Here is a 26,133-nt window from a genome sequence, read left to right as displayed (position 1 = left end):
ATTCTAAAACATCCCCTTTGGGTGCGTAGGAAAAAAAAAAAACTAAAACTAAACTTGGCAGTGGACGCAATTAAAAACGTACGCAACACGAGCCAGGGGCTTGGGCGCGCAAGCACAAGTACTGTGATCCGACCGGCTCCCAAAACAAGAGAGAAAAGGTTGAAAGAAAAACAAACAAACAAACAAACAAACTCGCAGCAGCAATAGAAAAGAAGTTCGTGCTATCTCGGTTCGGAACCCGGGGGGCGTTCACTTCGCCGGGGTGCGCACAGGAGCCGATCGCCGTCCTCGTCACGGCCACGCAAAAATCCACCTCTCGAAGACTTCCTCGTATCAGCTGTCCGTCACCTTCCTGAAGCTCCCGCCCATCACTCCCTTTTTTTTGGGGGGGGGGGGGGGGGGTTGTTACTGGGAGGCACTGGGTGGCCGGGGTCGTCTGAATAACAGGATATGAGGCTCTGAGGGGAGATGCAGAGGGGGAGACGGGTGAAACGGGGCAGAAAGACCAACTGGATTCTGGGTAAGATGCAGACAGAGTCTGTATTATTAAAGGGACAGTTACACTTTCTGGGGGGCTTTCCCGGATTGGCCCATACCATTTATTTGCAAAGGAGAATATTTTACATATTTTTGTGACAACTTGCTGGCTTTACACAATGGTTGGTATAGGTGCAGGGAGAGATTAGTTTTAAATGTACAACAAATGCATAACACTCCGCACAGGTAGACAATGGCAAACCCCTGTCTGTGACTAGTGTCAGTGGATGTTAGTCACGGGGAGTTAGGTGGCCCAGTTCTGGCCGAGTTGTTGTATATAAATAAACACACTGACGATAAGCACCCACTGACCTGGCTCGTGGATCATGTAGTGCACCCAGCCTTGACTCTGTTGCACCCCCAGGTTCCTCCACTCGGTCTCCGACATCAGGTGGGTCTTGGGCACGCGCCTGGCGATATCCTTGGGAAGCATCACGTGCCTGAAAGGAAGCCAACAGTCTCAAGCTTTCTGTCGTGCAACAGGTTAGCCAGCTAACATTAGCAAGCTACACAGCATAGCAGCGCATAATGAATTCTAGTAGCCACTAGCCACTAACCTTAACGGTAGGCTTATTAGACAGACAGACACAGGCAAAAAGGGCGACCGTACAATAAATCAATGACTCACCTATATTCGAACTTGTCGTCGTCATATTTGTCAGAATAGTAGATCTGCTTCTGCGACATGACCGGCTAATAATCAAAATGATAAATACATTTTTAAAAGTTTGTTAAGCAACAGTTTTACAGTAGTATTAGACGTAAATAATACTGTTAGCCAGATACGGTACTTTGTAAGTCAGCTAGCGAGAACCACGATTCAGAATAGAAGCTAAATTAGCTGGCTAATGCTTGTGAACTTGCTACTGTATCGTACATTTTAATATTTGACAGAGACAGTATAACTCGCTCGTATAACAGCATAAATATGGTAAATTGCTGGCTACCAAGATAATTGAATTTACTAATTTATCACATCAGGCATTTAAAAGAGCATTAGAATTTCCACGACCCACCCTGCGTTGTCACTCCGGTGGCGTCAGGCAAAATGTATTTCTTCACGATATAGAAAAGAAAAATCAAGCAACCGTTTAACTTTCTAACCGACCAGTCTCGCGTGATTACCTGGAAATGGTTGACGTTTCTTTCAAAATCTAGATAGTTATTTTTATACGGACTATGATCGTAACAGCCTATTTTATTTTTTCTTGGAAAACACCACCCGTGCTTTTCCCTCTCTGTGTGTTTTGCTGGCGCCTTTACCATTCAAACACATACTTTCCAACTCCTTATTGGACTATCCAGCTTATGAAACGGGCACGTGACTAAATGTTCACCTCTGTGATTGGCCAAAAAGTCTTTAGAAAGATTGGATTGTGTGTTGGGGGGGGTGCGACCCTGTCACGTGACTCAAAAACTACTTCCAGTCACCTGAACGTGAAGTAACGTGTAGGTAGTTCATTAGTGTACCAATACCTGATTTTAAACGACGTAAAAGTGATAACGGCATGTTTAGTCCTCGGCATTGTTATGTTCTTGCCGCAGGGTCGCTAGATAAGAAGACGACAGTGTGAAAGTCATTTTAAGCACACTATGGTAGATTTCCCTATTGGTCAATGCAAGTCAAAAAAGTTATGACTGCACAGGCCGCGCGACAAGAATACACTATCCAGGTGCGGACACAGAGGTGTGTGACGTAATCTTTTCGCGGAAGTAACTTTCTTTGGGTCGAACGAGAAAGGGACAGGGAAGGGTAGAAATAAGTTCTACTTCCCACCACAGGTACTATAATAAGCGTTGACTGCAAACTTCAGAATTAAGAGTCGACTTCGCCAGAATAGAGATTCTGGCTAGCTAGTTGACGACTTCTTCCGGCCATTTCTATAAACGCAATTTGAAGAAGTAGGGGGAAAAGAGGAAAGAAGACAGCTGGTGAGTTGAGACTACGTTGCCAGTAGTTTGTTGACTTGGTGTGCAGTTCTGCACTTCTGACAGGGTCGTTACCAGAACTTTGATTAAAGTTAAATGTGTTTGGGGGGGAGGGGGCAGCACAACCTCGTTTCGGTGAAACACACCATTAATGTGAAATGTGTTGGCTGTTTTATTTAAAGAAACGAATTGGCTTTGATTCGTTTTATTTAAAGAAACATTGCCAGTCAACGTTAGTTTTCTAATGTTTTGTCTTTGGAATGAAGTGAGGCTAATTAGCAATTTTTCGACGTAACAAATGCTATTGTTGTGTCTGGCGTTATTGTAAGCTGTTATCATGTGTATGGTTGTGTGTAGAACGCATGTGCGAGTGTCTGTACTTGTATAATGTACTTGTATAATAAGCTGGCAGTATTTTATGAGGAATAGCCTGCTACAGTATAATATTAAAAGCAGGGCAACGCACGGACTTTAAGGAGGGCATATGCTGAAATTCCTGGATGGGGGCTCGCAGGTTGCAAAGATAAATAAAATAGAAATCGCTACGACCAAAACAGCACTTTTGTTGTCTCAGGACATGGGGCATATGCTTCAGCACATGTTGGTGTCTGTCTGTGCGCGTGCCTGCGCACATTCACACTTTGGATAATTTATCGGACAAAGCCATATGCGCGTCAGGAAGACCTGCGGTTAGACAGACAGGATTTCTGAGGTCTTGTTTAATACGTAAGTTTGCCACTGCCTTATGATAACATTTAAATTAAGACTAGTGTAGCCAGAGATACGGTACGGAAACCAGAGAGAGAGAGAGCGAACATAAACATACTCGTGCAGATACCACAGTGTAAACTGTAAGAACACAGAGAAAGAAAGCCCTCTTTTTTAGACAATGGTTTGTCCGGAGTCCCCCTGTTTTTGATTTGCCCTTCGATTTTCCGGTCATGGGGTGGATTTATCATTCTATTCAAGGACTTTGCTGTATAATTTTGGTACGTGTTACAATATGAACCTAAGAACGTCTTTAGCGTTAGGAGTTTATCTTACAGTCGGTAAGAGTCCTGTTGGTAAATGCCAGCAGATCAATATGTACACCAATCGGTAGTTTTGTGTATTTCTCTGTTTCTGCCCTGTTGTTTCCGATTAATTGCAAATGACGGGCATGTTATTCAGACACAGTGGTAAGACCGTGTCCCTTGTTTGGGGCTTGGAATAGTAATATTTACAGGGTGCTGTTTATTATTTCCATTTCCACCGAGCGAAGCCATGACTGTTGTCTTTTTTATGGTGCCTGGGCCCAGGGTTTTTTGTAGTAGAGCAAGCCGAGGCATACTTTTTTTAATTCCTTCTGGGCAATTCCTTGCATTCTGTCTCTGTTTGTCTCTGCAAGCCCAGGTGTGGGTTATGTGGAAAGGGTAAGTTGCTCATTTCAATGGACCAATCAAAATCCTCTAATGGAGAGCAGGTATCTCTGCCTGCCCCCTTCCCGTAAGGCTGGGCTACGCAACTCCGGGCCAGTGCGTATGATCGGTTTTATTCCAGCTAGCTACCTCAGTTTAACCCGTTAGGGCTTAGCATCACCAATATGCGATTAGAATGTTAATCTTAACCGAACATTCTAGTGCTGATGTAACCATCACCACTGGTGATTGAAATCAGCGGGGTTCTAGAACACCAACTAACAATTTTGGAGAGAGAAAAAAAACATTCCCAAATAACCTGCAGGGTGTATTTTCTGAGCAGCTCCGGGTGCCGGTTCTGTGGAGCTGTGTCCCTCACATCAGGGCTGCGATGATGCGATTGTGTTGTTGCCATGCTGGAGGGAAGGAGGGAGAGAGCGAGAGACAGGAAGGAAGAGTCTCCCCCTCCCATTGGTTTTCCCTTCCTCTTCCTCCATCTGCCCCTCTCTCTCTTTCTCTCTCTCGCTCTCAGATTACCAAGTGCTATTAAGGGAGGAGAAGCCACAGGCTCTTTGCTCGACCCACAGTCTCTCTCTCTCTCTCTCTCTCTTACTCTGTCTCTCTCTCTCTGCCCTCTTTCTCTCTCTTCCCCTCCCTCCATCCTGGCTGTGTGCACACTGGGGTGTGTGTGCGGGAGGGGCTGTGTATGTGAGTGCGCGTGCTGTTGGGAGAGTGCATTACTGAGTCAATGGGGTTGGGGTTGGGGGTGGGGGGGGGTGTGTGCGCGTGGATCAATCCACAGACAAGACGGGAGAGCAGGGGAACGGAGAGGACCTGCCCCGTCACGCCCCGCCACTCAAAAAGCCCGACTGAATGAAGAGGAGGAGGAGGAGGAGGAGGAGAAGGCAGGACAGATCGTTTTCTCCTCCTTTTAAATAAAGAACTCGGCGGACACGGATCCGGAGGAGAGGAAGAGAGGACCAAGGAAGAGATGGAACGACAGTGATGACTGTGTAATTTAAAGAGAGGGAGAGAGAGAGAGAGGGAGCCAGAGGGAACACGCGGACAGGGAGGAGCCTGGAGGGGTGTGGTGTGACTGTCCCTGTTATTAACGCCGCCACAGCGCCCGTATCTGAACACACGCGTCTGTTTGTTCAACAGACTCGCTCCGCAAAGTCCTTTTCTCATCGCTCGTCTTTCTGCAGGGAAAAGCCAGGAACAGCCCAGGATTTTTCTTCTTCTTCTTCTTTTGAACGAAGAGCACTGGACAGAAGGACTGGAGGAAAAATTCTAGGGAGCGATTTATTTGCACAATTTAAAAAATAATAATTGCATTTTAATTCTTGGGAAATTTTGCGATTTATCTGACTTGAGTGATTCGCTTGCATTTTGTATTGCTTATCTGGGGGAGTGTCATCATCATCTTCGTCATCATCGTTGCTGTGTGCATTTCTTACTGCTACCGATCCGTCTGCGTTTCCTGCTCATGTGCATGTGCTTCTTTCCATCTGCGGCACCATTTACAGAACCCGATATGGCGCCCCGCTTAATATTTTTTCCTTGATCAATATTTCATATTTTGCCCGGCGGAGTGGACTCTGGTCCTATTGATCATCTGTGTTCTGCCAAACCGGCGGTCCTCGGCTGTCGACATTTGATTGGCCCTCGCCGTAGTTTCAGATTTAGCAGGAACCCTCCGTTTGAGTCGTGCGCTACGGCTAGCTGTGCGTTGACGGACCGGGTCGTGATGGCTCGAGCTGTGATGTGATTATCCGTGACGATGGCCTCGCAGAGGGCTCACAGATGAGCTCTCGCTGCTGCAGTCGTTACCTGTGCCGCTTTGGCCTCCTGAAGCCGGTCTGGTTTTAGCTGGCCCTGTTGAACGCGTGGCGTCGCAAACTAAATTACCCGCTGCTCAGTCTTTCTGTCGCCGGGAGGACTCCTCAGTCTTCTTGGCTGGGTTCACGGTTGTTGCGTGTATTAGATTTACGTTGTTGCAGGAAAGGCTGTGCGCTCCACTGGCTGGTTCTGAAGACGGCGACGTGGCCCTTCCGGTCGCGGACGGGGTTGAGCCCCTGCGGTTGCCGTCCAATCGCGTCCCGTTATTTCGTCGACCGCGTTCGCTGACCGCTTATCCGCCACCGTAGCCGCTAGCTTCCGCCCACACGCCAGCGTGCTCTGCGGCTCGAATCTGTCCTTTTCTGTCGCGGTGCCTGCCTTTTCCTAAGTGTGTGTGTGTGTGTGTGTGTGTGTGTTTGCATACCTGCTGTACTGGCACGTGCAGTGGACTTAGGGTTTTTCTTTTTTGTATTTTCAAACCATTTTGAGTGAAACATGTTTTATTGACCGACATATGCTATCCCTGCTCTAATTAACAATCCACTAATTGTCAGGGCCCATTAATGGCTTACACTGTGCCGTAGGCATTTTGACGATGTGATTAATTGGTTGATATTGTAGAATCGCACTCAACACGCCACATTTTTACAGTGTGAACCCTTTTGATGGTCTACTCACCGAAGAGATATCATGTCTGAGAGTATTGTTGTGTCAGTTGAAGGGCTAACGCTGTAGTGTTAATTCTGTCACTTCCAGCGGCTCGTACCTTTGCAGTGCATTAACGCAGCGTCACGCCTCGCTCAGGACCTGAGCTGGTCCCTCACGCTCTGTTCCCGTGGTTACCGTCGCTCCGCTGTAAAGCGTCGGCCATCGCTAACGGGCTAACGCGTCGTATTCGCGGAACGTTTACGACGCATCGCCGGACCGTCGCTGCCCTGTATTGTGACGTTTAAACCTAGCAACGCCGTTTCCGTGGCGAAGCGCGCCAACCTGGTGCCGACGCGCAGTGCCTGGCCCGGTGACCCCGAGTCGTCTTGTCCGCGGAAAACCACCGGGCGAGAGCGGGCGGTCCTCACTTCACCTTTTTTTTTCTTCTCCCCCGAGCGATTATGCAGACCGGCGTACAAGTTGTAAAAAATAAATTTGCGAAAGCTTTTCTGCGAATATGTTGCTGGTTTCTGCGTACTGCTGGATTTTGACTGCAGTTTAATGAGTCGAAGTAACAGTTTCTGTGACTAATTGCAGTTTCTTTGGTTGGCCACGCTGTACGTCAGATAGGGTAGCACTGCACGCCTCCCTACAGTGAAGAAGGCTTAGCCTCACTTAGCGCGATTATAATTAATGCTTTCTGGGGGTGGAAAGCTGTCAGCATCCTAATTGTGATTAACTTGACCTTGTAAGACAGTGTGGTGACCTTACTGGACCCCAGAGTTTCGTCGCTTGTCCTCATGTGGCTTCAGATTTGTGGGTTGGCGGTGTGTGTCCCTCCGCCTGCTAACTCGCCTTAGCCTCCAAAAGACCAACTCAGGCCAACAGCTGTACTTTTTGTCTTATCTCTGGCTTGGTTCCTTGGTTTTGTTTGGCTTCTTGGTGTGTGGGTGTGTCTGGAGGACAGAGAAAGGCAAGGAAAGGACAGGGGATTGAGAAAAGAGAGAGAAAGAAAAGGAGGCCCGGGGAACGAGAGCGGAGAGGAGCACAAGCGAGGGACCACCTGGGAGAGGAGAGGAGAGGAGAGGGGAGGAGAAGGAGAAGAAGAAGGAGGTGTGTAAGCAACGGAGGAAGGGAGGAGTTTGTGAAGGGACCAAGAGAGAGAACCGGGTTTCTGCAAGAACCCGTCTCCTCGCCCATTGAGAGAGGACACAAGGTCATCCACGGTTCAGAGATTTCCTTTTCCTTCAGAAGGGCAGGACTGGGGGAAAATAAATAATTAAAAAACATCTTTGTTTTTTTTATTGTGCGGTGCGAGTAGGGAAAATCTGCATCGTAAAACCTGGAGTTAGTAACGATGCTATGCTGCTAAGCTAGTGCCTTGGCTGAGGTTCCAGGCTCTCGCTGGTGTTCTGTGAGCTCCCTCATCTCGCCTCGCCTGCCAGGCTCTCCACGGTATCGATCAGCCAGGTCCCCCCCCCCCCGGCGGGTAGCCGGGTCCCACACACCCCCCCCCCCCCCCACCGCGCAGACGCCGGCTCTCATTAGCAGGAGCCCCAGGGCCTCACGGAGACCTTCTCCCGAGCCGAGGCTCGTTTTCAGCGACACGCGGCGGGCTTCCAGGGCCTCCCAGCCCCGCAGAGTCGCTCCGGGCCCTCACACGGACTGAGGCAGACGGGTGTCATACAGGGGGTGGGGGTGGGGGGGTGGGAGGGAGGGGAGGGGCAGCCGCGGGGGCTGAGTCACCGTCCCATCAATGGTGATGATGATGATGATGATGGTGGTGATGACGGTGTCGTTGTCGCCGGTCTGCTGAGGAGTCTCTGAAGTTTGAGCCGCAGCGGATTCTGCGCTTGGCGGCGGTCGAGGCCGCGCTGCCGTCGGACCCAGGGTGTCCCGCGCTGGCTGGCTGTCCCGCGCTGGCCGGCCTATGATGCTGGGTACACAGGGACTCGCAAGGACAGAGGAACACAGGCCTTGTTTTGAGAAGAAAGTTCCGGGCTCTTTTACTCAGGAGGAGAGAACGAAAGTGACTCCAAGGACCTTTGGAAGGAAGTAGTGATCTGCTGCTCGAAAAGGGTGTGGGTGGCGGTACAATCCTCTTTTTTTTAGCCGCTGAATACCGCTCCCCGTTTCCGAAGCTCAAAATGGAGCTGGTTCCAAAGACGAAGTACACCCACTTCCGCAGCGAGTCTCTCAGCTCAACGGACGATACCAACTCCAACCCCTCCCTGCCCAACTCCGCCCCGCTCACCCCCCTCACCCCTCCCGGCATGTCCTCCTCGCTGTCCTCTACCTCCCTGACCGCCATCCTGCCCCCCTCGTCGCCCCGCCCGGCCGAGAACAGCCCCACCACCTTCTGCTCCTTCTTCCCCCGCATGGGCGCCCTCCGGCTGGGCGTGTCGGCCACTCTGCTCCCAGGCCTGAAGGCCGGGAGCAGGCCGCAGCTGCCCCCGGAGCCCGAGGAGCCCCCCGAGGGACCGCCTCCGCCGCCGGAACCCGCGCCGCCGCTAACCGCCGCCTCTCCCTCTCCCCGCCCCCTCCCGCAGGACATGAACCGGCTGGGCGGGGCCCCGCGGCGGGCCCGGGTGGAGGGCGGCCAGCTGGGCGGGGACGAGTGGACGCGGAACGGGTCCTTCGTCAACAAGCCCACCCGCGGCTGGCTCCACGCCGACACCGTGCTGAGCGGAGCGGGAGTGTCCTACTCCGTACGGGTATGCCATCCCGCGTCCGCCATTGCCAAACTCCTTCAAGGCTTTGAGATGCTGCTTGTGTTTCACACTCATGACATAATATTACAGTCAGTGCAACCCCGTATTCAGCACATGGTTGCGCTACTGACTTATACACTACATGGCCAAAAGTATGTGGACACCAGACGTCCGAAAGCTCTTTCAAAATTATGGGCGTTAATATTGAGTTGGTCCACCCTTTGGTGCTATAGCAACTTCCACTTTTCTGGAAAGGCTTGATGTTGCTGTTGGATATTCGATGTTGGAGCATTGCTTCAAATTGACTTCCATTCAGCCAGAAAAGCATTAGTGTGGTCAGCCACTGATTGGGCAATTAGGCCAGGCTCGCAGTTGGCTTTCCAATTAATTTGAATGGTGTTGGTTGGGACTGAGGTTAGGGCTCTGTGCAGGCCAGTCAAGTTCTTCCACACCAATTCCCCAAAAAAACATTTCTATATGGACCTCGCTGTGTGCCCGGGGACATTGTCATGCTGAAACAGGAAAGGACCTTCCCAAAACTATCGAGGAAACACAGAATCAGCTGAAATGTGTATGCTGTAGCATTAAGATTTACCTTCACTGGAACTAAGGGGCCTAGCCAAAACCATGGAAAACTGCAGACCAAAGGGTGTCCAGATACTTTTGATCATATAGCATACATCTTCAAGCTCACCCGTAAGGTAAGGCCGTGGATTTCCTTCAGCTCATTCTGTAAGTCTGTTTCAATCCTCATGACACAACCTTTTAAGGTGCAAGGTCAGAAATATATGATTAGAATGAACATTCTAATGCTTATGTGACAGTCACTACTAGCAATCGAAGGCAGTTGAGTTCTAGAACGCTGACTTAAAATGTTGGAAAAAACATTCTAGAAGTATTCAAATGGTTAAAGTAACCTCTTATGTGCAAGAACACACTAAAACCCAGCAGACTCAACAGCCCTCCAGGACCTAAGTTTGAGACCCCTGTCTTGGACTTTTCAGCTGTTACCAAGTTCACATGTAGACCCTGTAGCGCTTTCTCTCCTGTATTAGTCTTATTTAATTATTTGCCTGTTGCTGAAATTGCCTCAGCCTCATAATGGCGGGTTTCCTTTGTAAGTGTAATTGCCTGTGATGTTACGCACTTGTTGCCTTTGCTCTTGATAATAAGAGGTTGTGTCTCCCGGTACATGGGCTGTTTGTCTGGGCGAGTGTTAGAATTGAATTGACTTTGTTTGTTGATTAATCTGTTTTTTTTCTTCTCTAGTATATGGGATGCGTGGAGGTGCTCCAGTCTATGAGAGCTCTGGATTTTAACACAAGAACTCAGGTCACAAGGTAACTGCATTCCTGAGCATGTGCGGGGCGTGTGTGTGCGTGTGTTTGTGTGTGTGTGTGTGTGCGTGCGTGCGTGCATGTATGTTTCTGCGTGTGTGTGTGCGTGCATGTGATGAATCACTAGTGAATGACAGCTGAATGCATAAAGGCTTTTTCAGTGACGTTGGCATGAGTGCAGGCCGCTCCCCTGCCATGTTAAGAGTGCTAATGGAGCCTCTTCATTAATATAGTAACAGGCCTACTGTAGTCTGGGAGGTCAGTGTGCCATCCAGGGGCCTACTGTACATCCTGTATGACTGTGCCTCCCGACTGTGCCATCCAGGGGCCTACTGTACATCCTGTCCTGACTGTGCCACCCAGGGCCCTACTGTACATCCTGTCCTGACTGTGCCTCCCAGGGCCCTACTGTACATCCTGTCCTGACTGTGCCTCCCAGGGCCCTACTGTACATCCTGTCCTGACTGTGCCTCCCAGGGCCCTACTGTACATCCTGTCCTGACTGTGCCACCCAGGGCCCTACTGTACATCCTGTCCTGACTGTGCCTCCCAGGGCCCTACTGTACATCCTGTCCTGACTGTGCCTCCCAGGGCCCTACTGTACATCCTGTCCTGACTGTGCCTCCCAGGGCCCTACTGTACATCCTGTCCTGACTGTGCCACCCAGGGCCCTACTGTACATCCTGTCCTGACTGTGCCTCCCAGGGCCCTACTGTACATCCTGTCCTGACTGTGCCTCCCAGGACCCTACTGTGCATCCTGTCCTGACTGTGCCTCCCAGGGCCCTACTGTACATCCTGTCCTGACTGTGCCACCCAGGGCCCTACTGTACATCCTGTCCTGACTGTGCCACCCAGGGCCCTACTGTACATCCTGTCCTGACTGTGCCTCCCAGGGCCCTACTGTACATCCTGTCCTGACTGTGCCACCCAGGGCCCTACTGTACATCCTGTCCTGACTGTGCCACCCAGGGCCCTACTGTACATCCTGTCCTGACTCCTGTCTGGTTGGAGAGCGGCCTCTTGCCCTCTGCCCTCACTTCCTGTCCGTCTGAGAAACCCGTCAACCCTCGGCTGCGACCGCATTTCGGCAAAAAAGCGTTTCATTTGCCCACAAAGGAGGCGGGGGCGGAGCATCCCGTCCCCCGGGCGCGCGCTGTCGCCGCCGGGCGCTCCGGTGACATCATTGGGCCCTCCGGTGACATCACCGGCCGCCCTGGTGACTCGCGGATGACCGGAGGCCGGTCGCCGAGCGGTCTGACGGAGAGAGAGAGAGAGAGCGACGGACCCTCCGTCTCGGACCGTGTGACCGCCAGACCGCCAGACTCGTATCGGCTGTGTCGAGCACCGATGAGTCATTTGTTTCAGAGCCTCAGCGGGATTCATTTCACGCCGTCCTTCCTTTGGACTTAACGGCAAATCTCCGCTGTCCTCAGAGACCGGTGACATCACGTCCACCCCATAATGCCCTCTCCCAGCCCATTGTTGCTAGGAGTCATTATTAAGTACTTAGTCAGCTGATGTACTAATATAGACGTTACCTTCCTTGTTACGATAGATATTTTAAAAATATAGTTTGAGTACCAAAAAGGAAGACCGATCCCACGTAAGGGAATATATTCATGCTGCATATTTATACGAAAAGTCGCTGAACCTAATTTTTGCCTTCGCGCTCTCGTTTTCTTTCTCAGGTTTACTGTGAGCATATCTCTCTCTCTCTCCTCCATCCCCACCCCCCACCACACCCCCCGTGAGCTGCCCCACCCCACTCGACTTCTCATTTCCTGCTCTCATAAAAATGTCCCCCCCCCCCCCCCCCACCCCCCCCCCCCCGCATTAACAGGCAATTATCTTTCTGTGGTTTGTGCAGAAATGGCAAACAGACGGGCCGTGCTATTTTAGTGCCTGTGCACTTAGCGTGTGTGTGTGTGCGTGCGTGTGTGTGGGGGTGTGTGCATGCGTGCGTGTGTATGCATATGCTGTGTGTGCGTGTGTGTGCGTGTGTGCGTACGTGTTTAAGAGCTCTGTCCCCTGCTGTGTTTCAGGGAGGCCATTACTGTGGTTTGTGAGGCCGTTCCTGGTGCCAGAGGCACCCAGCACAGGCGAAAGGTACTTCCCCAACCCAGCATTAACACGGACATTAACCCTCGCCTTCCGGAACATTCTCCCCGTCTCTGCCCCAACCCAGCATTAACATGGACATGAACCCTCCCCTTCCGGAATATTCTCCCCATCTCTGCCCCAACCCAGCATTAACACGGACATTAACCCTCCCCTTCCGGAATATTCTCCTCCTCTTCCTATACAACAAGATTTAGTGCTACAGTGTACTGTTGATACCATACGCACACAACACTCACACACACACACACACACACACACACACATTTTCTCTCTCTCACACATACACACATACTTTCTCTCTCACACACACACACACACATTTTCTCTCTCTCACACACACACATACTTTCTCACACACACATTCTCACACACACACACTCCTATGCTGTGTTGGTGGACACTGCCACCTTTGATTTCATCCAGCCCTGGGGAGGGGGGGGGGCAGCAGTGATGTACCGGACTGCTGGAGGCGATGGCCTCCGGCCCGCGTTCAGTACGCGCCGATAGGGAAGCGGTGAAAGCCGTCGGGGCGTGACCAGGTGCTCGGCATGCCAGGGTGACCTTGAGCTGCGGCCATGAGAATGCATGAAGACGCCAGGCTGGCGACTGCGCCGAGTTAGGAACAATAAGGGTGACGTCAGTCTCGTAAAATTTGTAGCCCTTTTTAAAAAAAAAAAAACATTTTTAACAGCCAGCTTGGGGAAAAGACGGTAGTTTCAGAATTACAATGTTTATGTTATCAGTCTCTCTCTCTCTCTCTTTTGCCCTCTGTCTCTCTCTCGGTGCCTTTCTATCTCCCTCTTCCCCTCCTCTCCTTTTCTCTTCCACTCTCTCTTCCTCTCCCTTTCTCTTTTCATATCCTCCTCTCTCTCCGTCTCTTCCTCTCCCTCTCCATCTCTCTTTCTCTCTGCCTTTCCATATCCCTGTTCTCCTCCTCTCACCCCCCCCCCCCCCCCCCCCCCGCCCCCCGCAGGGTCCCTCCCGGTGCCTGTCCATCTTGGGGAAGAGCAACCTGCAGTTTGCTGGCATGGCCATCACTCTCACCGTGTCCACCAGCAGCCTCAACCTGCTGGCCTCCAGCTGCAAACAGGTGAGCAGACCAGTTCAGACCAGCTCAGACCAGCTCAGACCAGCACAGACCAGCACAGACCAGTTCAGACCAGCACAGACCATCTCAGACCAGCTCAGATCAGCTCAGACCAGCTCAGACCAGCTCAGACCAGCTCAGACCAGCACAGACCCGCACAGACCAGCTCAGTCCAGCTCAGTCCAGCTCAGACCAGCTCAGACCAGCTCAGACCATCTCAGACCATCTCAGACCATCTCAGACCATCTCAGACCATCTCAGACCAGCTCAGACCAGCTCAGACCATCTCAGACCAGCTCAGACCAGCTCAGTCCAGCTCAGTCCAGCTCAGTCCAGCTCAGACCAGCTCAGACCAGTTCAGTCCAGCTCAGTCCAGCTCAGACCAGCTCAGACCAGCTCAGTCCCGCACAGACCATCTCAGACCATCTCAGACCATCTCAGACCATCTCAGACCAGCTCAGACCCGCTCAGACCAGCTCAGACCAGCTCAGACCAGCTCAGACCAGCTCAGACCAGCTCAGACCCGCACAGACCAGCTCAGAACCACTCAGACCAGCTCAGACCAGCTCAGAACCACTCAGACCGGCTCAGACCGGCTCAGACCGGCTCAGACCAGCTCAAACTAGCGCAGACCAGCTCAGACCAGCTCAGACCAGCACACACCAGCTCAGACCAGCTCAGACCAGCTCAGCGCAGACCCACTCTCAGACCCAGACCTGCGCGCCGCTGCGCCACCTGAAAGGAACACTCTGTCCCCGTTAAAAAAGGGGAACTCTACCTGGCCGCATTGTCGCCGCGGGGACAGGGCGGCGCTCTGAGGCGCTCTGCGTTTGACGCCGCCTCAGACTGACTGGTTTCACATCCTGTCCCGCGTGGCGCCAGAACAGAGTCCTGTCAGCTCAGGCGTATGAGAAAAGGGCGTTTCACGTGCCTAGCGCACACCGCAAGAGCTGGAGATGGGCTCGGCTGAATAAAGGTCAAAGCCCTCTGCTGTGAGAGGGCACACGGTGTTGTTCGCCCGGTCCACAGAGGTGGAAAGTCCAGGGGTGTGGAAAGTAAAAGTCCAGGCCGTGTGTTTCTTCCACCCATGAACTCAACCAGCTGATTTCACTCATTTACTCTCCACCTCCTAGCTGAAGAACTGCGCTAATTAGCTAACCCAGGTGACCGGAACAAAATACCAGGGAAGAATTTTACTTTCTGTAACTGGGTTTTCCACAAATGCATGTAAGTGCCACCTTCAAGTGCCTCACCTCCAGATGAAGGGAAGGGTCTTTCTCTGTTTATTTTCTCACAAGTAGAAACGCCGAGGTGGAATCTGAGAGGTTTTGAAACGAGAGTGTCCGCCGGTGTCGGCCATTTTGTGCCTGTGTGTTTTGGGTTTTTTTATGTACGGATGTCTGTGCTGTGCAGATGTCACACGGCTGTCGCATGTGAGCGTGTGTGAAAGTGGCCCTGTGCCGGCCGTCCTCCTTCCCCCCGTCGGCTTGGCGACGGCGTTATTCCTGTTCCTCTCTTCTCGTTCGTGCGCCGCCCTCTGTCCTCTGGTCGGCGTGGTCATTCCCATAATCCCTCTCTCCCTCCCGCCACAGATTATCGCCAACCATCACATGCAGTCTATCTCATTCGCCTCAGGAGGAGACCCCGTGAGTCACAGCCTCTCTCTCTCTCTCTCTCTCTCTGTCGCTCTCTCCCTTCTCTCTCTCCCTCTCTCTCTTTCTCCCCCTCTCTGTCTCTCTTTCCTCTCCTTTCCTCTCTTTCTCCCCATTTCTCTTTCTGTGTCCCTCTCTATATATCTCTCTCTGTCTTTGTGTTCTCCTTCTCCCCCATCTCCCTCTCTGCCTCTCTACTCTCTCTCTCTCTCTCTCTTTCTTTGTCTGTTTCTCTCTTCCCCTCAGTTCAGTAATCTCATTCTCTTCATATTGTTAGTTTTTTCCCCTCCTCCCATCCTTTCCTCTGTTCGTCTTCTTATTCGTTTGTCATTTTACTGCGTGGGTTAACATGCTTCCTCTCCTCCCTGTCTCCCTCCCTCTTTTCTCCCCACTCCTGTTCTCCTCCACCTTTCTCACCTGACTTTCCTCATCCCTCCGTCCTCTCCTCGGCCCCCACCCCCCCTCCCCCTCCCCCTCTTTTTTCTCTCCCAGGACACGGAGGAATACGTAGCTTACGTTGCCAAAGACCCTGTCAACCAAAGAGGTGAGAGGGAGGTTTTCCCACTGATCCAGTTTGAGGCTGGTTGCTGCTCATTCCCCTCTGTTTAAGTGCAATTCATACTGGGTGCCCACCGTAAAGTCGGTGTCCATTTTCTTTTTCCTGTGTTAAGAATCCAGAAGTAAATAGATCTGGGTATTAATAGATTTGTTAAAATGAATAATAAGGCCATCTGGGTAGTGTAGAGGTATAAGCACTCGCCTACCACCGCAGCGACCTGGGTTCAATCCCCGGCAGCGGTACTTCCGGCTTGGTCAGACGTTCCTGCACACAATTGGCAGTGTTCGCGGGTGAGAAGCCGGTGAGGGTATGAGTCCTGAACGCTGCATTAGCGACTCCTACTGGTTGGTTGGGGCGCCTGTTCAGCAGGGAGGGGATCTGGGGGAGATAGCGTGAACCTCCGCACGCGTTACGCTCTCCCAGTGAAACTCCTCGCTGTCAGGTGAAAAGAAGCGGCTGGCGACTCCACATGCGTCGTGCCAGTCCACACCCTCCCCTGACCAACAGAGGATAGCGCATCGACCAGGACCGTGATTCACACGGGGAATTGGTATAACGTCAAAATTGGGGAGAAAATTGGCAACAAAAAAAAAAAGCTTAATAAATGTGTGCTTGTAAGAAGTGTGCTGCATTGTGATGCTCTGTAGTGCACTGATCGGGCGCAGTAGTGTCGTAACGGTGTATGTTCTGTGTTTTTGAGGCGTAAATGTCCCTTATAGTGTGACTGACCCCCCCCCCTTCCTCCCTCGCGCTCCTCCTCTTCCTCGCGCCAGCCTGCCACGTGCTGGAGTGCCCTGAGGGCACTGCCCAGGAGGTCATCGGCACCATCGGGCAGGCCTTCGAGCTGCGCTTCAAGCAGTACCTCAAGAACCCCCCCAAACTGGTGGCCCCCCACGACAGGTCAGTCCACACCCCTCCACCCTTCACCCTCCCCCGGGGCTGTTTTTCTTCATCCGTCATCTAATGCATTCCAACAGGAAGGATCGTTCTTCCTCTTTCCCTCTGTCACAAGTTCAAATACATTTGGGGGGGACCATTCTTCGTCTATCCCGCTGTCTCAAATTCAAATGCATTTGACAAGTTAAGGATAACCAAAGATGTAAAAAAACAAAATGCTGCTTAGCTACAGTTATCATATAACTTCAGTCCACACCGCAGATCAGGACACATTAACACATACTCCACTGTTTTTAGGATAAAGGTTTACTTTTCATATACTCCCTCTTCTTTCATTTCCTTATTTCCCTCTTTCACTCTCTCCTCCTCTCCCTTCCTTTCCCCTGTTCTGCTCTCTCTCTTTCTCCCTTCCTTTGCCTTCCTCTCTCTCTCTCTCTCTCTCTCTCTGCGTCCCCTCTCTCCCACCCTCTCTCTCCGTGCAGGATGGCTCCCTTTGACGGGTCGGCGTGGGAGGAAGAGGAGGAGGAGGACGAGGTCGTCCCCGCCCCCGAGGTGGCGTACTACAACGACTTCCCCGGCAAGCTGCCCCCCCTGGGCGGGCTGGTGGACATGAGGTGTCACGCCACGGGGCCGACCCTGGTGAGCACCCCGCCCGAAACGCCCCCGACCCCCCACCCCCCGGTACCATATCACCAAATCACGTCACACATCAGCAAGCAGACATACAGAGTGCCAAAACCGTGTGACCAGAGACACTACATTGTAGCGTAGCATTTTTAACACACTGTCTACTCATACAGATGTACACTTACCTACCTCAAGGGTACAACTGTAATGCCCCTCCAGGGAATGTGCTGTAGAGATTTGGGTCTCTGTGCTTTAGAGATTTGGGTCTCTGTGCTTTAGAGATTTGGGTCTCTGTGCTGTAGAGATTTGGGTCTCTGTGCTGTAGAGATTTGGGTCTCTGTGCTTTAGAGATTTGGGTCTCTGTGCTGTAGAGATTTGGGTCTCTGTGCTGTAGAGATTTGGGTCTCTGTGCTGTAGAGATTTGGGTCTCTGTGCTTTGGAGATTTGGGTCTCTGTGCTTTGGAGATTTGGGTCTCTGTGCTGTAGAGATTTGGGTCTCTGTGATTTAGAGATTTGGGTCTCTGTGCTGTAGAGATTTTGGTCTCTGTGCTCTAGAGATTTGGGTCTCTGTGCTTAGAGATTTGGGTCTCTGTGCTGTAGAGATTTGGGTCTCTGTGCTGTAGAGATTTGGGTCTCTGTGCTTTAGAGATTTGGGTCTCTGTGCTGTAGAGATTTGGGTCTCTGTGCTGTAGAGATTTGGGTCTCTGTGCTGTAGAGATTTGGGTCTCTGTGCTTTAGAGATTTGGGTCTCTGTGCTGTAGAGATTTGGGTCTCTGTGCTGTAGAGATTTGGGTCTCTGTGCTTTAGAGATTTGGTTCTCTGTGCTGTAGAGATTTGGGTCTCTGTGCTTAGAGATTTGGGTCTCTGTGCTGTAGAGATTTGGGTCTCTGTGCTTTAGAGATTAGGTTCTCTGTGCTGTAGAGATTTGGGTCTCTGTGCTTAGAGATTTGGGTCTCTGTGCTGTAGAGATTTGGTTCTCTGTGCTTTAGAGATTTGGGTCTCTGTGCTTTAGAGATTTGGGTCTCTGTGCTGTAGAGATTTGGGTCTCTGTGCTGTAGAGATTTGGGTCTCTGTGCTTTAGAGATTTGGTTCTCTGTGCTCTAGAGATTTGGGTCTCTGTGCTTTAGAGATTTGGTTCTCTGTGCTTTAGAGATTTGGTTCTCTGTGCTCTAGAGGTTTGGGTCTCTGTGCTTTAGAGATTTGGTTGTCTGTGCTTAGAGATTTGGTTCTCTGTGATTTGGAGATTTGGTTCTCTGTGCTTTAGAGATTTGAGTCTCTGTGCTTTAGAGATTTGGTTCTCTGTGCTTAGAGATTTGGTTCTCTGTGATTTGGAGATTTGGGTCTCTGTGCTTTAGAGATTTGGGTCTCTGTGCTGTAGAGGTTTGGGTCTCTGTGCTCTAGAGATTTGGGTCTCTGTGCTTAGAGATTTGGGTCTCTGTGCTTTAGAGATTTGGGTCTCTGTGCTGTAGAGATTTGGTTCTCTGTGCTGTAGAGATTTGGTTCTCTGTGCTTTAGAGATTTGGGTCTCTGTGCTGTAGAGATTTGGTTCTCTGTGCTGTAGAGATTTGGGTCTCTGTGCTTTAGAGATGTGGGTCTCTGTGCTGTAGAGATTTGGGTCTCTGTGCTGTAGATATTTGGGTCTCTGTGCTCTAGAGATTTGGGTCTCTGTGCTTTAGAGATTTGGGTCTCTGCTCTAGAGATTTGGTTCTCTGTGCTTTAGAGATTTGGGTCTCTGTGCTTTAGAGATTTGGTTGTTTGTGTTACACAGACAGGCAGCTGCTGTGTGAGGCCAAATTGAACCCATTTCCCCCATTAGCCCTGCTTGTTTCCCCTTGCCCACAAGGCCCTGCCTGTTGTAATTTGGAAAGGAGCAAAATGAATTTACCCTTCCACGCACGGGTAAAAGATATGAGATTATGAAACAAACGACGGGCAGCGTCCAGGAGCGTAACTTATTTACCAGGCCCTGCCTGGACCCTGCTGCGCTCGGGGGAGAAAAGGCATTGCAATTACACCAGGCTGGCCTGCGGCCTCCGGGTCACCTCCGCCAGAGTCTCCTCCTCCTCCTCAACATGAGCGTGGCCTGTTGGAGTCGTCGAGCATGACTCAGGATTTAAGGCTGTTGGTGTGCGTGCATGCGCGTGTGTGTGCGTGCGTGTGTGTGCGTGCGTGTGTGTGTGCGTGTGCGTACGTGCCTGTGCGTGTCTGTGTCTGCGTGCGTGTGTGTGTGTGTACGCATATGTGCATGTGCGTGTCTGTGTGTGTGTGTGTGTGTGTGTGTGTGTGTGTGCGTACGTGCGTGTGTGTGTGTGTGCATATGTGCATGTGCGTGTCTGTGTGTTTGTGTGTGTATTTTTTGGAGTACAGTCACTGCTTCTACGTTATCCTACATTAGTCCTGTAGAGCTTGTATAATGCACTTCATCTTGAACCCCTCGGCACGCCGCGTGCGGGCGTCTGGTGTGTGATCGGTGCGATTGTCTTTGCAGCCGTACGGACAGCCAGGACAGACGGACGGGTACAAGCAGCCATTCCCACCTGTGACAGGTCGGACATCCCTTTCCTTCGCACGCGCACATCTCCCCGTCCTCCTCTAACTCAGCTATCCGCTGTCTTTAAGTGTGTGACCAGCGCTGGCAATCTGCTGCGATACCGTTGGTTAGAAAGGGCAGATTAGAGACATTGCAGTTGGCATTATCTCTCCCCCCCATCTCTCTCCATCTCTCTCTCCAGCGGGCAGCCTCGATGACCCTTCCTACGTCAACGTTGAAAAGCCCCGCCCCCCTCCTCTCGCAGTCAATGGTAAGGCGCATGGCGAACACCGAGGGCCACTCAGCTCTCAGTGTTCTTTTGTGTGGGCGTGTACCGGGTTCCCACAGTCCTTAAAAGTCTTTGATTTATGGTCTCCTCTGATTAAAAAAAAATAATAATTAAAAAAATCATGGACTCAAAGTTCTTTCAACGATCGAGGTCATTTTTATTGCTTTATGTCGCTCGATTTGTTTTTACTGCTTTATTGGCAGCCTACTGGTGATACAGGACCGTTAAATTTGACGGAACAGGACCTTGAAATGGCCTGTGCCTGCATTTGGTTTATTGTCAGGAACACAGTGTTCACTCCGCCCAAGTTTTTTTTTCTTTTTTTAATCTTCTCCACTTATCCCTATCTCTCACTCCCCCCCTCCCCTTTCCAGAGTCCTTTGACGATGGCACCACAGTGCCCCCTCTGGCCAGACAGCTGCAGCGCGAGCCCTGGTTCCACGGCAGCCTGAGCCGGCGGCAGGCAGAGAGGCTGCTGGGAAGGGACGGGGACTTCCTGGTGCGCGAGTCCGGCACCACCCCGGGACAGTACGTCCTCACGGGGCAGCAGGGGGGTCAGCCCAAACACCTACTGCTGGTGGACCCAGAGGGAGTGGTGAGTTGGGAAGGGGGTCACCTTTATTTATTTTTATTTTTTGATAAAGGTCTTAATATTGTGAAGTTTACACTTCCTGTCCTTACATTTCACCTGCCTCCCCTTACTGAACCTTTTTTCTCTCCCTCCTTCTTTCTCTCGTCTTCCCTTCCTTTCTAACGCTTGTTTCTTTCTCTCTGTCTTTTCCTTCTATCTTTTTCCTTCTGTTTCTCCCCCTCTCTCTCTCTCTCTTCCTCCTTTCTGTTCGACTGGATTTGTTCCCCACCCCGCTCCCGCTCAAGGTCCGGACCAAGCACCACCGCTTTGAGAGCGTGAGTCACCTGATCACCTACCACATGGACAATCGGCTGCCCATCGTTTCGGCGGGGAGCGAGGTGTGCCTGCAGCGCCCCGTGGAGCGCGTGCCCTGATGCGGAGATCCCCAAACCACCCCCCTCCCCTCGCCCCGACCCGCCAACCCGTCCCCACGCGCCGTCCTGCCCGCCAAACCCGCAGGTATCCCAGAGTGCCTTGTGCTATCAGTGCCCTGTCCGTAGTCGCCAGTACCGGCAGCCACCGCGGTCAACGCTTAAGACTTGGGGCAGAAGGACCATGGGAATTGTGGGAAATTTCGAATGAGTGATGGACGCCGGGACCGATGGGAAGGCCACAGGAGTGGCCGGCCCGAGTTTCCCGACGCGTGCGAGACTCGCGGACGCTGACGGAGACGGACTGGGCGGCCCTTCCCTCCCGCCTGTAACCGTTTCCCTGGGAGCAGGTGAATGAAAGGGGGCTAAAACCGTCTCCTGGGCCCATCTTGTTGAGGCTCCGGCTGGACAGCTTTCGGCCAACCTGGAGCACCATCCGACCCTTTGAGGATGTCTCTTGGACCAAGGTCTTTTCGACCTTGCCTTGTGGACAGAAACACTACCGCCACAAAACTGACAGTTATCCTGACCTGGTTCAGCTCGCGGGGTTGTGGTCGTCTCTCAGCCCTCTTCATCTGTTTCAGTACTAATGTAGCAATCTTCAGTCTTCGTACGGCTTGTGTGAGTGGGATGTGATTTTGCCTCTTTTAGGTGACAAAGCTTTTCCACAGAAACAATCACGTAGCACCTATAGGTTGAGAAGGGAAAAAAGACATTTGTGGAAAATGAGGGGTCAGGACAGGAAGGGAATGAGGGGGATGAATGAGGTTAAAGCTCACAAGTATTGCCCTGCTGCCTTGTGGGAACTGTAGGCTGCCTCGCTGATTTTGATGATATCTGCCCAAACCCCTGTTGCCATTTCAGAACTACATCTCCAGTAATTCCCTGCTGTCGTTCTTGCTTTTGATTTCTTGGTGCAGTGCAGGAAGTGTAGTCCAATCCAGTTGACCCCTGAGTTGCAATGACAATCCTATCAGTACTTGCCTCCTGTCAATTGAATACATTTAACCTTAAGTTTCATACTCTAGCATACCTTCACAATCCATGCATGCAACAAGCTTAAACACTTTTAAAATAACTTCTATTTCTGGCAGTTGCAGTTTCAGTTAAGGTTTCAGTGTATTTGTGGAATACTATTCACTTTGAAAATGGTTTCCTTGTATATGTTGCCAAAGCACTTTCTGTAATTTCCTTCTTTTTGCAAATAATCCTCGTCAAACACTGAGCGCTTGACTCTGATTGGCTCTCAGGTTTGAATGGTCATTCGGTCAGAGGCGCCTTTTTTTTTTTTTTTTTTTTTTTTTGGTACAGTATTTTTATTTTTTTTTGTTCTCTTCGGATTTAAACTCACTCCAAGATCTACCTCAATGCCTTCACGTGCTTTTACACACTCCCTGTGTTTAGAAAAACCATTTAAAAATCATTTTAAATGGAATTTCTGCGGTTTCCAACACTGGTTAGTGAGGAGGTGGGTTTTGTTGTAGGTGCTGCAAAAGTAATTAAATGCAGAAATGAGAAAAGAGAGAGACTGGAAACGCTTCCGGAAGAAACGGTTTGGATTATTTCAGGTTTAAAGCACTCCCTTCATTTTAATATGGAGAGCCATTAATATAGTGCCTAAAAGTTGCTCAAGCATTGAATAACTGACAGTGTAGTCTTTCCATGTAGTCACTGCTGTGTTGCTTTAATTATTGTTGTTTCTATTATTGTTGATAAAATAACAGCGTAAGACTGGCCCTGCTCAGTGTTTAGAAATGCCTTAAGATATCAAGGTTGATTTTTAGCACATTTGAAAGGTGATTGACGAGAGGGAAGCTTTTCAAATTCAATAAACACAACTAAAAGGGACAAGGATTTTGCCTCCATACCTGCATTCAGACGGATGTGGGAACCCACGGGCTTTATTGCGTTAAGTGGCCTGGGGGCTATGCAGGGCAGCTTTCTCCTTTCTAGTCTTCAGTTTTTCAGCATTGAAACCTTTGCAGGTATATCTGTATGTGTAGTGAAAGCACTAAAATCCAAATTTTGTTTTTAGACAATTTTTTTTGTTTTGCCCTTTTATGGCAATTTTTTGGACGACCGTTGGGATGGGAACTTGCCCCGCCCCCGCAGCCTCCAGCACACAGCCAGCCGCGGTTTTTTTTCCTCTCCGCCAGCCGCCAGTTGATCTGCAGGGGGGCGGAGTCGCGTGGCTAGTGCAGGCAGGCTGCTGGCGTCTGATTGGTCAGAGGAGTTGCAGTTGCACGGTGAGGTGAGGAACTACCCGATGCCCTCCTTCGCCTCGACGACCTTGTGGCCAATCAGGTCTCGCCTAGCGGTGGTTGGCGCTGGCTTGGCTGGGAGGCTTGTACAGGCCATGGGGTGCGTCAAAGACCCGTGCTTTTGCTGGTGAACCCTCCCAAGGGTTTTATTTTAATGGGAAGTAATAAATGATCCTCGTCATTCAGCATTCTGGCCCCTTTCATTACGTTATGGCTAGTTTGTGCATTTAATCGTGTGTCCGTCAGACTTCTTATATCAACAAAATCAGGGGGGAGTGGATAAAATTTGCTTCAGGTGGGTGTTTTTAGTTGCGGCGAAGTCCCTCACTTAATTTACTCAATAAGGGGCACCCACACAGTGATGGTAGTACCTTAGTTTTACCACTAGGTGGAAAAGGGAACTAATTGGAGGATCTGTCAAAGTATCCATAGTATTGTTTTTTTTTTTTTTTTTTAATGATTGTGTAAAAATAATCATTTGAAGAATAATTGTCTTTGTTTAAAAATTGTGATCTGCGGTTTGGTTTGAAATATGTTCCGGTGAGGCTTGGGAACCTCCGTGGAATCAGAGGTTGGAGAGAGGCAAGAAGAGAAAAGATGCACCTCAGTGTGTGCTACCTCATCTTTTCTCTCCGTTCTTCCTCCTTCCCTCTCTCCCTCTCCCTATTCTCGTGTTTTTTCCTTTTTAATCTAACCGTGCCTTATTCCACCGCTGCAGCAGCCATATTGATCAAATTCAGCCATTCTTGTGCACTTAAAAGTTGCCCAGAAACCTGATGTCAGTCAAGTGTGACCTCCTGGAATTCTCTCAGGTGACATCGACTTGCTCTCCCTTCAGATTCGCTCCAGGTTTTTTCCTAATATATTTGTAGCCCAAAGTGGGCCGGTCCCCTGTTCTGTTGAGGCCGCCGCTGGTGATCTGTGACATTTTAATGCTTGTGAAATACCCATCGGTTCTACCTTTTGTGATTTGAATAGCTTTATCTCCCTGGATTAGTGGAACATTACATGCATGAATGGACAAAGCGTGGCTTCAGTTGTCCTGAAATGAAAGAGCTTTCTCTGCGTTACGGTGTTGGCAAAGGACAGCCGGTTACCTTCAAAGCCAGAATGTTCACACTGTGCACAGTACACATGCTATATAATGTCTGCTGTACTTACCTGTACATTATTCGCTGCGTAAATGGTGGTATGTAAAGCGTGCTTTGTGGTAACTTGGATCGGTTGAAAGCTTTTGATCTTTGACATAAGCCAAAAACGGTGAGTCTTTGAGTTTTAGGGGTCAGGCAGTTCTGTCTACCAGTTCTAGAGTTTTTGTTTTTTCCATTTTATTTTCATGCTCGTCTGTACCATCACTGGCATTTTCTTTTTCTTTAAAAAAAAAAAAAAAAAAACGTGGTTCAGTATCTTTAACTGTTCAGCTATATGTCACATGCTTTGTTTTCGATGTTTCTTCTGTCTGTTCTAATACAGACTCTTGCTTATTGCACAAAGGAACTTGTTTGACTTTTGGTCGCTTTTTTTTGTTTGTGTTCTTTTGGAACTTTTGCTCAGACATCAGGTGGCCCGCCCACAGAGTCTAGCAGCTCATAGTGCTGACGGCGCCTGTTCTTCTGCGTCTGAATACGTTGTCTTTTTCCATTATGGCTTTTTCCCTGCATGTGAGCTTGCCTAATGAGTGCATAATACTTGACAAACCAAAAGATTTGTTGCTTATTTACCCAGTTTGCATTGTTTCTTTGTTAAGTTGTATCTTTATTATACTTTTATTTTTAAGGTTGGTGTCTCTCTTGCTCTCTCTCTCATACACACACACACACACACACACACACACCATATATTCCTCCTTGGTGGGTTTGGTCTCTAATATGGTTTCAAATATATTTTCTTGATTTTTACAAACTGAATTTGATGTCTTGAGGTATGCTTGCTTGTGTCTGTGGGTAGCGGTATTCACAACTGCCAGAGCCATCAACAGGGGGTGAGAATGTGGGAAAAAATATGAATATTGATCAGTCAGTAGGTTGTGATAGAAAACTTACAGGAAAGTTTTAATGACTTTTGTCCACCAACAAAGAAAAGACGAGTGTAAAGCTGTCTGTATTGGGCTTAGTGGGTAGAATTTGGCACAGAAATAAAGGACTTGAACCTGGCTTGAAGTGGTGGGAACGTTCTGCAGATACTGAATGCTTTCAGCTTAATGGGGGGCGGGGGGGGGGGTGTGAGAGATTAGCTGCAATTAAAACGTCGGCGATTCATTGTTTTTCATTGTTGCTCGTGCTTCTCGTTCTGGGGGGGTGAAGGAAAGGCGGTTTTCAGAAACGGATTGAGGGAAAGGACAAAAAGGACGGAGGGAGCTGGAGAGAGGCAGAGCAGGCGTACGGACAGGCGTCGGATGAGTGAAGGACGGGCGGAGATGGGTGGAATGGAAAAAAGAAGGGCAGGAAGAGGCTCGTCCCTGAAGTAGAGCCAATGTAAGGGGGCGCGGCTAATGTGAGCTAGCATTTCCTGGCTGGTATTAAATTGGGGGGGGGGGGGATTAGAAACCATGAAGACAGATTGGTCTGAGAGGGAGAGTCAGGCTGAAAGAGTAAAAGGTGCAGCTCGAGGGAATTAAGTGGAGCAAGTGCATTTCCACACATCCGCCTCGTACACACCCTTTCACCGCAGTTCATTCACAAGCAAATGCAGCTGGAAGCCGGACTCAC

At 50.2% G+C, this 26,133-nt stretch overlaps 2 protein-coding genes across 5 annotated transcripts; one reads left to right on the top strand and one right to left on the bottom strand.

The window, feature by feature from the left end:
- Positions 1–389: 389 nt before the first annotated feature.
- LOC135261886 (cyclin-dependent kinases regulatory subunit 1) lies at positions 390–1,821 on the bottom strand. Of its 2 annotated transcripts, none has more exons than XM_064348573.1 (4): positions 1,663–1,821; positions 1,166–1,230; positions 850–977; positions 390–458 (listed from the first exon to the last, which is right to left on the bottom strand). In XM_064348573.1, exons 1-4 carry the CDS (start codon positions 1,801–1,803, stop codon positions 406–408), a joined length of 387 nt encoding a protein of 128 aa, XP_064204643.1. In that variant the 5' UTR covers positions 1,804–1,821; the 3' UTR covers positions 390–405. The 2 variants fall into 2 exon arrangements, with proteins under 2 accessions (XP_064204643.1, XP_064204644.1); XM_064348574.1 differs by having other exon boundaries at positions 1,554–1,819.
- A 125-nt stretch (positions 1,822–1,946) lies between these two features.
- LOC135261879 (SHC-transforming protein 1-like) lies at positions 1,947–25,578 on the top strand. 3 transcript variants are annotated; one of them, XM_064348562.1, is made up of 13 exons: positions 1,947–2,469; positions 8,900–9,064; positions 10,331–10,401; positions 12,443–12,506; positions 13,495–13,611; positions 15,201–15,254; positions 15,753–15,804; positions 16,593–16,719; positions 17,199–17,355; positions 19,832–19,889; positions 20,076–20,144; positions 20,537–20,757; positions 21,039–25,578. In XM_064348562.1, the coding sequence occupies exons 2-13, from the start codon at positions 8,903–8,905 to the stop codon at positions 21,165–21,167; spliced, it is 1,281 nt and encodes a 426-aa protein (XP_064204632.1). In that variant the 5' UTR covers positions 1,947–2,469; positions 8,900–8,902; the 3' UTR covers positions 21,168–25,578. The 3 variants fall into 3 exon arrangements, with proteins under 3 accessions (XP_064204632.1, XP_064204633.1, XP_064204630.1); XM_064348563.1 differs by lacking the exon at positions 1,947–2,469 and adding an exon at positions 2,480–3,192; XM_064348560.1 differs by lacking the exon at positions 1,947–2,469 and having other exon boundaries at positions 8,055–9,064.
- Positions 25,579–26,133: the final 555 nt, after the last annotated feature.

Source organism: Anguilla rostrata, chromosome 8 (assembly GCF_018555375.3).
Source record: "Anguilla rostrata isolate EN2019 chromosome 8, ASM1855537v3, whole genome shotgun sequence".
Lineage (NCBI taxonomy): Eukaryota > Metazoa > Chordata > Actinopteri > Anguilliformes > Anguillidae > Anguilla > Anguilla rostrata.
This window is presented reverse-complemented; position numbering and strand designations above follow the sequence as displayed.